The sequence below is a fragment of the Saccoglossus kowalevskii genome, chromosome 13 (assembly GCF_978046115.1).
Source record: "Saccoglossus kowalevskii chromosome 13, keSacKowa6.1, whole genome shotgun sequence".
NCBI classification, from domain to species: Eukaryota; Metazoa; Hemichordata; class Enteropneusta; family Harrimaniidae; genus Saccoglossus; species Saccoglossus kowalevskii.
The window spans coordinates 11279926-11292113 of NC_140653.1; the positions used below are offsets into that span (position 1 = coordinate 11279926).

At 35.7% G+C, this 12188-nt stretch overlaps 2 protein-coding genes across 3 annotated transcripts in view; one reads left to right on the forward strand and one right to left on the reverse strand.

The window, feature by feature from the left end:
- LOC100372378 (uncharacterized) overlaps positions 1-7219 on the forward strand; it is a 38187-nt gene extending 30968 nt beyond the window's left edge. For both annotated transcript variants that reach the window (XM_078011085.2, XM_085506921.1), the window contains exons 9-15: positions 1042-1140; positions 1731-1829; positions 2104-2202; positions 2655-2747; positions 4589-4787; positions 5496-5618; positions 5952-7219. In XM_078011085.2, the coding sequence (XP_077867211.1) occupies positions 1042-1140; positions 1731-1829; positions 2104-2202; positions 2655-2747; positions 4589-4787; positions 5496-5618; positions 5952-6016 (777 nt within the window). In that variant the 3' untranslated portion in view covers positions 6017-7219. The remainder of the gene's footprint in view (positions 1-1041; positions 1141-1730; positions 1830-2103; positions 2203-2654; positions 2748-4588; positions 4788-5495; positions 5619-5951) is intronic.
- Positions 7220-10036: 2817 nt separating this feature from the next.
- On the reverse strand, positions 10037-11758 carry LOC144356225 (anionic trypsin-like). The gene is made up of 3 exons (XM_078011084.2): positions 11514-11758; positions 11001-11146; positions 10037-10280 (listed from the first exon to the last, which is right to left on the reverse strand). The coding sequence occupies exons 1-3, from the start codon at positions 11752-11754 to the stop codon at positions 10116-10118; spliced, it is 552 nt and encodes a 183-aa protein (XP_077867210.2). The 5' UTR covers positions 11755-11758; the 3' UTR covers positions 10037-10115.
- Between the last annotated feature and the right edge of the window lie 430 nt (positions 11759-12188).

The following is a 12188-nucleotide window of genomic DNA, read 5'->3' on the forward strand; positions in this document are numbered from 1 at the left end:
CTTCGCATGTGCGACATTTGTGTTGGTAAACGTTGATTTTCCCTTCAATCCAATGCGCTCTCCTGATGGAAATCACAAGCATGAGGTTTTACCTGGGCGCGACTTGCACTAATTACCGCCGGTGACTCCTTCGATACTTTCCAACTACTAGTATCTAAAAAAATACCTAATTAAAGCTTCGTAACGTCTCGTTGATCTGCGGAACAGTCAAGGTCGCCATCTTTGTTTATGTGAGACCCATATATCTTGCGCATGCGTGGCGCGACGATTACCGCCCTTTAATTTCATACTTGTAAAATCGAAATTGTTGATGTTGACACTGCTCGTCATGGAATGGAATCGCACAATACGTTGCTGTTATAGCGCGGTTGGCACACACTCTAACTTGACTAACCTCATTAATATGCATTGTAAAAACTCGTTTCTCACTCTCCTGATATCAGTATATTTATGATGTCTCTGTCTATGGTCTAATGATGGGATTTGATTTGTGGGACTGGGTGGTATGTGACTACTACGCCTTTGTTGATCATTATCTAATTTCTCTTACTGCACTATTTAGTAAACAAATCGATTGTAATTTACTAACAGACCAATCAGTGTATGTGTTTCTTATAGTGCACGTTTTTTTTACCTTATTTTGACCTTAACTAATTGTACCATGACATCGCATGTCGCTTCATATTCATCACCGTGCTCCTAACAGAAAACAATTATCATCGTCATTATCATAATTACTGTCATTATTCAAATTAAATCAAATTATTCATATTTAATTCTTCCGAAACGTTGCTTTGTTAACACGATGACGTCAGTATTTGTTGTTGGAAGCTGCTCAAGCGGTCATTCTATAAACAATTATAAAAATATTCGATAAAAAAAAACCATGAAGATGAAATATATATTGGCATCTTCAGAAGTACAAATATTTTTATTATTTTGTATGCATTGCTTCTTTGACAAAAATACTGGCCGCATCGACTACTTTTAGTGATTTATATATGTTATTTAATATTTTTTTTGTGGTCTGTTTTTTAACAGAAAGAGATGAGTCCCATCCACCTAGCTGCAAATAATGGTCACACTACCGTTATCAAGGTGCTAATACTACATGGGTGCGATATAGATACTTCGAATAATGTAAGTGGTAAATTGCTCTTGTGTTGCCATGGCAACTAAACTGTTTTTGGTTTTTATAAACTTAATACTGCAAAATACTTTAGCACCATCTTTCAATTCGAACCGTTTCGCTGACGACAACACTTCTTGACTGTCCCTTCAAACCCGTGCGTGATCATGTTATTTGACGGAATGATTTGATTAGGCGCGCCAAGTAGCTGGATAAACCAATCAGCGTTCCTGTTACAACGACTCGCATTAATTTAAAAAAATTAAACCAATAATTTGTGTCGTCTTATAATACATCATGACTTACCTGACAAAACACGCGATTTCTTTTTCGACTTGCTATGGAAATGCATCACAACACTTTACCATGAAAACGCATTGAAGCATGCGCCGTTCTGATTGATTTCGCCCACTGTGAATACAGTGCTAAGGTATATTGATAAGGCGAAAACCGAGTAAATGAAAATGCCCTGGGATTTGCATTCCAATTCCTACTTTTGAGAATCAAGTAGTTTTTCTCCTGGGTGATTATTCAATCTTGTATGTAATGTTGATGGAAACTCGGACATAACACTATAACCTTATGTTTTCTTTTCTTGCAGCAAAATAACACAGCACTTCATATGGCAGCACTTGCTAATCAACCAGAAGTGGTCCAACAACTTGTGGATGCTGGATGTGATGTCAATGTTTGTAATGCTGTAAGTTCCATGTTGCTCTGACCGTGAAATAATCAAATTTTGCGTGTTGTTTGTGACATCAGAGATTCGACTTTCGCATGTCCGCCATCTAGTCACTGTACGCCCGAGTTCATTGCACGCTACCTCGACCCGTTGTACTTGGGATGGCGAGTGCGGTGTAGAGAGAAGTGCGCGTTTCCACGGCAGCTATTATATAATTTACTCTTAGTTGGGGGTGAGGGTATCACAAAAGTTAATTATCTGAAATTGTTATCCACAATTTTACTAATTTCAGAGAAACCAGACTGCCTTACATATAGCAACAGAAACTGGCTTGACAAGTGTTGTGGAAAGCCTTTTAATTGGCGGTGCCAATGTGCATGTTAGGGACAAGGTGAGGATAGCTGTTTATACATTCTATTCACGAACACGTTATCTTGAGATGGTGTTAACTTGAACTTGACAACTATTGTACTTCATCGCGTACATTCAACCTGATTTGTGTAGAAAGCACGAAATATGGACTCTGTAAAATTAGTATGTGTTACTGTAAGTTGAAGAATACATTTTATTATAAATGACTATAAACTAAATATGGGGTGTATTACATCATTATAAGTATATATTTATAGTTCCACATTGAATAGCATACATTGTTATTTTTATTTGTGGATATGCTGTCTCGTAATTCTAAGCACTGTCGTCTGGGTATAGAAATCCGATGAATGCATGTCGCAGCATTTTAATTTCATGATGTAATGAATATATGAATATCTTAGTATATACATAACAAATAAGACTAGTACATTTTAAAAGTATGTTTTCTCATTCTTTCTGTTGTAACAGACTGGAAGAACGGCTCTTCATATGGCGGCGAGGGGAGAATTGGTCACAATTACAGACATGATAATCAAAGCGGATCGATACTTTTGTCAAAAGGTCAGTATAAGGCATATAAAATGCATTTTTCATCAAAAATACCAATTTGTCGATAGGCTTCTTTGTTTATTGTGAAATTGACATATCAAGATGAAGAAATATGCAATTTCAAGTTGTGCAATATGTCTTGCTACTGTTTTTGCCTGTGAACGCTGCTTTTCTTCGATTCACGGAGTTCACCATGTTCTAGTTTACACTGGTTTATGAATTGTTTTCATTTTTAGTTCCGCTGTCGACTTTGTCGAGCGGGGCTTATCATATGAGCGATTGTCCGTCGGCGTCCGTCGTCCGGCGTCCGTCGTCCGTCGTCCTCGTCAATGTTTTACTTTTTCGACTTCTTCTTGAAAACTACAAGCCTGAATGTTCTGATACTTGGTGTGTATGTACCTAGGGTAGACCATTTTTAGATTTGTTCATTTCATGATGATATCTTCAATTCTCTAATTGGTGAATATTTTTGTCATTTTTGGTAAAAAGTGATATTTTTGACTTCTTGTTAAAAACCGCGAGTCCGATTGCTTTGATATTACATATATAGGTACTACATGTGGACCTCTCTCAGATTTGTTCATTTCGTGATGATATCTTCAATTATCTAATTTTGATGAATATTTATGTCATTTTTAATAAAAAAGTGATATTTTTGACTTCTTGTTAAAAACCTCAAGTCCAATTGCTTTGATATTACATATATAGATACTACATGTGGATCTTTCTCAGATTTGTTCATTTCGTGATGATATCTTAAACTCTCTAATTTTTGTGAATATTTTTGTCATTTTGGTAAAAAGTGATATTTTTGACTTCTTGTTAAAAACCTCAAGTCCAATTGCTTTGATATTACATATTTAGGTACTACATGTGTACCTCTATCAGATTTGTTCATTTCGTGATGATATCCTCAATTCTCTAATTTTGGTGAATATTTTTTGTCATTTTTGGTAAAAAGTGATATTTTTGACTTCTTGTTAAAAACCGCGAGTCCGATTGCTTTGATATTACATATATAGGTACTACATGTGGACCTCTCCCAGATTTGTTCATTTCGTGATGATATCTTCAATAATCTAATTTTGATGAATATTTATGTCATTTTTGGTAAAAAAAGTGATATTTTTGACTTCTTGTTAAAAACCTCAAGTCCAATTGCTTTGATATTACATATATAGATACTACATGTGGATCTTTCTCAGATTTGTTCATTTCGTGATGATATCGTAAACTCTCTAATTTTTGTGAATATTTTTGTCATTTTGGTAAAAAGTGATATTTTCGACTTCTTGTTAAAAACCAAAAATCCAATTGCTTTGATATTACATATTTAGGTACTACATGTGTACCTCTATCAGATTTGTTCATTTCGTGATGATATCAATTCTCTAATTTTGGTGAATATTTTTGTGATTTTTGGTAAAAAGTGATATTTTTGACTTCTTGTTAAAAACCGCAAGTCCGATTGCTTTGATATTACATATATAGGTACTACATGTGGACCTCTCTCAGATTTGTTCATTTCGTGATGATATCTTCAATTATCTAATTTTGATGAATATTTATGTTATTTTTGGTAAAAAATGATATTTTTGAATTCTTGTTGAAAACAGCAAGTCCGATTGCTATACATACTATACATATTGTTCATTTTCTAATGATATCTTCAGTTCTTTAATTGAAATGTGCCTTGCTAACAGCGGAGCTATCTCAGCCGAGAGGCTGCTTGTTTTAATTTGTCGTCCCAATTGTGGATAAATCTTTTATGTCTATGTATTGACGTAATTATATGTTACGTTAGTGTTTGTTTGTTCATGTATATAAACAAAAGTTGTTTACTTCAATTCCAGCAACTTCGAAACGAAGAATTCCGAAGAGGGGAAGAGAAAATTCAATTTCGTAAAGACCAAAGCGACGAAAACGCACAAATGCGACCAATACTGTGGCGTCTTGGCACCAAGCAGCTTAGGAAAGAAGAGTGGAAGAAGCTTGCCTTTGTCTGGGGGTTTACCGATGCACATATCAAGGCTATAGAGCACCAGTTTACCGGTAAGTTTTTGCTATCAATTCTTATTTATCTTTTTAGTATCTTGAAAGAAAAATGCTTTAGACTTGTTAAACGAGTGTAGTAATTAATATTTCTCCCGAGTCTATTACGTTGAATAAATGAAAAATATCACATGCATTGATTAAAAAAAGATTTGATATTGTATGATAGTTTTTAATCCCATATCATATTGGTTCCGCAGCTTTTAAACGCAAAATGTAAGCGCACTTTCAAAACTTTGAGTATTTACGTTTCACCATTTGCACATATGATTGCCATTTCACTCTGGCATATATATATATATTGATATACATTTCTGTAATCAACATATGTGCGACTGAGTGGCCATATATTTATTATTTTTGTGGATGTATCGGTAACGCAGCTATCATTTTTGGGGTTGAATTCAATCCATAAAATAGGCAATGGCCACCGTGACTAGCTAAGAGAAAAATAATATATGGTTTGTGTACAAGTTGAAGTTGGGAAAATGAATTAGAAATTGTGTTTTAAGTTGCTAAGACCTTTAATTTTACATAATAATGGGATATCGAAAATTATGACACTGCTTTATTTATTACACGAAACTGTCATGATATACGGGATGAAGTATTTTATATTCACCTGACACAGTCTTGAAAAATATTATAGAACGGGCTTTAATGACTTGAAGGGATTCAGTGTACTGAGCTCTTTGTTCCTGTTAATAGGCGATAAAAGCTGGAAGGAGCATGGTTACCGACTATTACTAATATGGCTACATGGATGTGATGAGAATCCCGTTAAAGGGTTGTACGAAGGGCTTGTTGGTATGGGACGAAAAGATTTAGCTGGTATGTTATCGTTAGTCATCATATTACGACTGATGCACGAATTAACATTATATTTTGAATGATTTCGTGACGTTAACGCAAAATATTAGCTATTCCATCGGCGAGCGCATTTATTTTCATGTTGGCTGTTTTCGATTCTGGCTTATGGGACATTCAACGACACGTAGCTTCACCGTGTTTTACAGATACACATTAATACTAATTCCATAGACCCCCGAATGATTTCGCGATAATAACATAATATATATTTATTATAATAACGAACCACTCCACCCGATCTGTCATTAATTCTGCACAACAAGAATGTTATCAGTCTCCTGTTTTCATCTTTAGATCAGATTAGAAGACGGATTAATGCCAAAGCAGATGGCCATAACGGCATGTGCTGTATAACGTAATAGTGGTTGGATCTATTTAATTAAAGTACTTAAATTGACTTTTTGGATATAACGTCAGAGTGACGGGAGTATGGATATTTGCGAAGTACTACCAGCATTATAGAAGAAACTGTCTTTCTATTCTCGGCATTCAGATGGATTAGTGTTCCCTTCTCGATGGATTCTGCGTTATATAGAACAGTACGAGCCGGACGGAATCCAGTATTGTTGATTTGGTCTGATTTCTATTCTCCTCTATAACTGCCTCGAGAGAACATGTTCTATTATAACCGCAGCATCGCATGTCGATCCATCATTGTGTAACGGAGGCTCATGATTATCCACTGCCAAAACCTAAAAAAAAAAACTAAAAACATTTTTCATTTTTCTACTCTTTCAAAATTAAATATGCCATGCAAAGACCAACGACTGATACTTCCTGCTATGCTAGGAGGTTAGGTTAGATTACAACAGGAAAGCAACGGGAAAATGATACCCGGGAATTAATGATAAAAAGGACCAGGGGATATTTTATATTGTACAATATACTATACATGAACATTTTTGTTCCGTATTAACTCCATCTTCTCGTAAATTAATTTGCTATGGCGCCCTCAATGTTGCATTTTAGATCACTATTTTTTTCTTTACTGTTATTTCTAGTGTGCTGTTTATGTATGCTGTGAACACTGCCTTACAATTTTATTTATCTTTTATTTATTCATTATTAGAAATGATAATATATTGACTCGATATATATATAACAAGAATGTTGATTTAAAAGCAACATGGATATGTGATTTGTACTTTATTTACAAAATAAATAGTCATTTAATTTCACTCGAAATTGTAACACAATACGAGACTTGTATAATCGAGTGATATTGTATTATAAATACTTAGTGTGATATTTTAGTCACCAGACGCGCATGCGTAGTTTAGGGTACTTAAAGACAATGCGTCTAGCGCGACTTAGTACTAAATCATTACCTTATGCAATTGCAATGATAGTGAGTAAATGATTTGGTGGTTTGAGGGCGCAACGGTTTCAATCGACGTGTAGAGCACCACTTCAGAAATATGATTTACTTAAATGTACTTTAATAGTAACGTGTAGATTGTTATGATATTTGTATTTGATCATTAATGTTTGTTAATTTGTGTTAAATGATGCGATAACGAAAGGTTGTTTCTGCAATATACTAATAAACATTTGTAATTGCATTTTGTGTTACATTTTGTGAATGTTCTGTTGAGAGAGATGCATGCATACTCTGCACCATTACGTAGTACCACGTTCTACACTGACATTAGTGAACATCGTGAATTTTACTAATGCAGTGGAACTGTTCAATGCATGCTTGCTTTTTTTTGTTTCAATGATACGGATGCACACTATCATTAGAACTATGTATAAAAGTGACGTCACGCCAGTCATTTTTTAACTGACAAGATTAGCTATTAATTTATGCCAGGTATAGTCTGTTTCACTTTGAAGAAGTGGTCATTTCATATAAATTGAGTTAAATAGAGTCCTGTGTGAGATTTACAACTTCTATACATATATTATAATTTCATGACTACTATTCAATTGAAAAATATTTAATAAGTTCAAAAGCATTTGAAGAACCTGACAACTTTTTAACCACTTAACGTAACCTATGAATGACCTTTTGACGACCTTATTACAACTTGTAACCTTACGCTTTCATGTTTTTGCTTTTCCCTGTGTTCCAAGCATAGAGCCTTTATCACTGCAAAATGCATCGTTTTTATCAGAGAGTGATATCCATCCGAACAATTTGTTTTACTGCAGGAGGTAGTTTGGGCAGTATTAATCACAAACAAATTCGAGCCACAGTGACGACAAATTTATCAACGCTAATTCTCCTGAAATGTAGCTGTCTTGTATTGGATGACTTCAAATATGAGAGCGTTCTTGTCTGGATCCAATAAGTCGAGAAGACCGGACGTCATATGGCATGTTATCGTCACCGACGCGCTCGCTGTGAACATTGGCAGGCTTCATTATTTGTCTTATTCAAACTGTAAATACTCATTGTGTGAGTCGGCTTATTTGATAAAATTATTGAACGCCTGACAGTATAAACAATGCACTTGACTTTGAAGTTCTTTCAAAAATGCCATGTACAAGTCTTAACCACTGCTTAAAACAAATTACGTGATATTGCGTGACACCTTCCTTATATTTTCATGAAACATCGTTGAGCCTACGTTTTATTGATATTGTACAATACATTCATCAAATTTAAAATAGGTGGAGGATTGATGTTCAGTTCTAATACACCGCCCTCTAACGACGACAAACTAAGTGCATTCAGAAGTACGTATATCGGTGTATATCGTTCAAATAGGCAGCTCTTCTTGTAGTACGTCATTTAAAATTAGCATATCTCTTTAAAACAGTATTATTTTATTGACGGTTTGCCAAAACAGATTTGACAGATTTACGCTAAACTATTTTGGAAAAGATGTCTCAAATCATTTGTGATATTTACGACAGCTCTATGGAAAGTCGAGACATACATGTGGTACCTAATACCTAGTACAAACACATGTGATATGAATAGCTATATATGTTATATATCAAATATTTTTAGTATTCAGAAAGACTGCATGAAATTGTGCTTAAACAGCACATTCCGACCTGCTCCGTGTGAACAGAAGACTTTTAGAAGTTTATTTATAATCACCTGTGGCACACACGCACAGATAGACTATACTTCATCAAACCGTTGAGAGATAAGATTTGGTGTTCTCAGTGGGAACCATCCGCTGTCTAAATATTTATAAAATTATTTTATATTTATATTTACCCCCGATTTAGTTCTTAGTACACAAAAGTAGATTAGCTGACACCTGCCTTGAAATTTATTAAACTGGGAGAATGAGCATATAGTCTTTATTAGCATCAAGAACTATGATGTATTTAAATTCAAATATATGTCTGGCAAGTTAGAGTATATCATGCAGGGGGGGGGGGGTAAGCATATTTAGACATCATGTCCTCTCAACATGCGTGTATATGACCAGTGTGTGCATTAATCCAGTTTGTTCACATTTCCATTGTATCAGTGTATGGGTCACGACATTGTGTAATTTGATACTAATGTCCCAGTGAGGGATACACTAGTTAGTCATTGAGTGATCAGAATGTTCGTCGCATGAGGAAAGCGTAGGAAAGCGGAAAGCGTAGATTACAAATGATCTTTACTGAACTATCTGACCTAAGTTTTTGCCTCTTAACACAATTATTTGTTTATTCCGCCCTTTTTGATAGATTGCTATAAGACTGTGTGACAATATCCGTCATAGTTGCTAAGTTTATTTATTTTCTTTTATTCAGAGAGAAAACATTTGTCCCGAGGATGTATCAGTTAAAGCACTAGTAAGAGAAAAGATAAAGACATTCCGCCAACCATTAGAAAGTTTTCGCTCTTTTGAGATAATTTCCCCTGTTTACAGTATACATGAATGAACCAAATCGATAGATTGGGTATTCAACTAGTGGGCACACGCACGTGCCAGGGACCTGCCCGAATTTGGCAGCAAATGATTTTGTCAAATAACAGATGATGTGATGTGAAATCTTGCTCTGAAAGACTGTTGAATTGAACCTACAGATGATGGTTTTCGGATCAGTTAGTCCCTATACTAGACTCCTTAAGCTTACTACTGGTCAACGCTGGTGTAGATAAGTCATAAGAGCATTCCAGACAACGATATTGTGCAAGAGTCTCAGTGGCAATGAAGTCCTTATTTAGAAGTTTACAGTGCAGTGTATGTGTACTCTTATTAAGTTGAAAAAAGCAATAAGTTTTGTTATGGGAATAAAACATTAATAAATTCATTTGACCTACATATATGATTGTGTAGAATGTTCAATATCTAATATATAATGCTAACCGTTAACAGGAAGAGTGACTGAATACTTGCATTGCTGGCGTTCACAAATCCCTGTTCCATTCACATGAGTTAAACAAACAAATTAAACACAAATATTCAATAAAGCAATGAATATATAATATAATGTTAGACATTTAATGGAGTATTATAAATGTACCGTCGCACCAAAGAAACTATCTATATCAACATTTCATTAATTTGCTCTAATAGTTTCTTCGATCCAATCGACGTACGATGGGACACGCGTGTAAACACCAGGTTTTCTTGGTTCAGCACATCCGTAGCCCCAGCTTACCACACCGAACAAGTCCCAGGCACCGTCGTCCCTCAAACATGTCAACGGACCGCCGCTGTCTCCCTGAATGAAGAAAAAGTAAAATTAATGAAAATAGAGATAACATCATAACAAGGCAATGTTTAAGTGTATAGTTGCTGAATGTAATTTACAAGTTTAAGATTACACAGTCCACGGGTACAAAACAATAACTTATAAGTAAACTAGCGCGAGAACGCCACGAGACTCAAACATTGTTCGTTTCTCCTAAGTTCTCTCACGTGTTCTTCTGGCCTGTGTAGGCATGATATTCGGTACAGCGGACGCGATCACAGGCAAGAATGCACAAATAACTTGTGGCAAGTCCCGTAGCTCTTTCGCTTCAAACGATACATTGGCGGTCATTTATGTAGAAGTTATATACATTGTAAAATCAGTGAGAGAAAGATATAAGTAAATATAATCAAGACATGATTGGGTTCGGCATGGCTTATCGCATCAAACGTTTCTACAATATAACAATGTAGGGCAAGGGGTAAATTTTGATAATTCCAGCAACATTCTCGTCAATCGTGTAGTTTGCTGATTTGTTTGTGTGTTTTGTGTGTGTGTGTGTTGTTTCTTTGTCAGCAGCAGTATTTAGTGAAACTATCTGTTATACAATGTAAATTTACTAGATGTATATTCGCATTACAAAACATTACAAAGCATAACAGTGCTTGAGATTTAATGCAAAAGATCATCGAGGTGGTACACAGCTTTGTGTAGTACGAATGTTGTCTATGTTGTGAAGTGAAAATATACCTGGCAAGAGTCTTTTCCACCTTCTTCATATCCGGCACAGAACATGTCATCGGTGATTTCACCATTGTACCAAGTACGGCTGTTGCACTGAGTGTTTGATATAATAGGAACAACCACTTGATTCAATACCAAATCGTTAGCTGTATCTATGTTTTTTTCGTGAAAAAACACACGAATTAGTTTTATATTGCATATGAAATATAACGATGCATTTTTCCGGGAAGAGGTAATGATTGAGCACTTTCTAAAATTGCCAAAATTTCCGTCATTTATAACAATCATATTTTTTTTCGCCCCAAGTGTTACTCTAAAATTGAAACAAAGAAAAAAAGTGTAACGAGGGGTATTTTCGTTTTTCAGCAGGTTTGTATATTAATTATTCGTAGTGTTAAACTAGTCAGACAGAATTAAGGACTTTATTACACATGAAAATCGAGGATCAGATGAAAAAGGCGAAAAATGCCCCCTCTTGCGAATTCCAATATAATTCATGTACAAACAAATACTATTTACCTTCCGTTTCTCCCCATCCAACGACCACGCACTCGGTCCCTGGTACGTAGTTCTTCTCTGCAACACAAGCTATATCAACGGTTTCAGACAGGACCGCTGATTTGGATAGCTTAAGTAGAGCTATATCATTAGCCAATGTGAATTGGTTATACCTTTCATGCCTTAAGACTTTTTCGACGCCAATAGCTTGTTCACCGTCGTCTCTGGAGTCTCTATTGTGTGACCCCACGTGGATGGTCATCGTCGATGCTCTGTAACCAAATGATATAATAATTTCATTCAAGTTGTGAGCCTGAATTTATTTTTCTTTGTCGTGAATGTGGTGCTGGTGAAATAGGTTAGATCCCAGTCCCTCGGGGACCGTGGATAGAATGGCACCGTGGCTGTTATATATCCCCGATATATGCATGCGATTCTTTGTGTTGCATTGGTTACAATTTCGGGAAGATATCTTGTAATCGAGAGTGGAAAGTGCAAGACGCAGAAATCGTTAAATCGTCCGATGCAAGCACAATGCAGCAAATGTAACTCGCAAACGTTTACCTCAACAATTTTAACTAAAGCTCAAGTGCGACTTACGGGTCATCAACGCAGTGACCAGCTGTCAGAACCCAGTCGGGGTCAATCAAAGTACCCCCACAGTAGCTGCCTCCTAGCGGTCCCTTCATCTGGGCT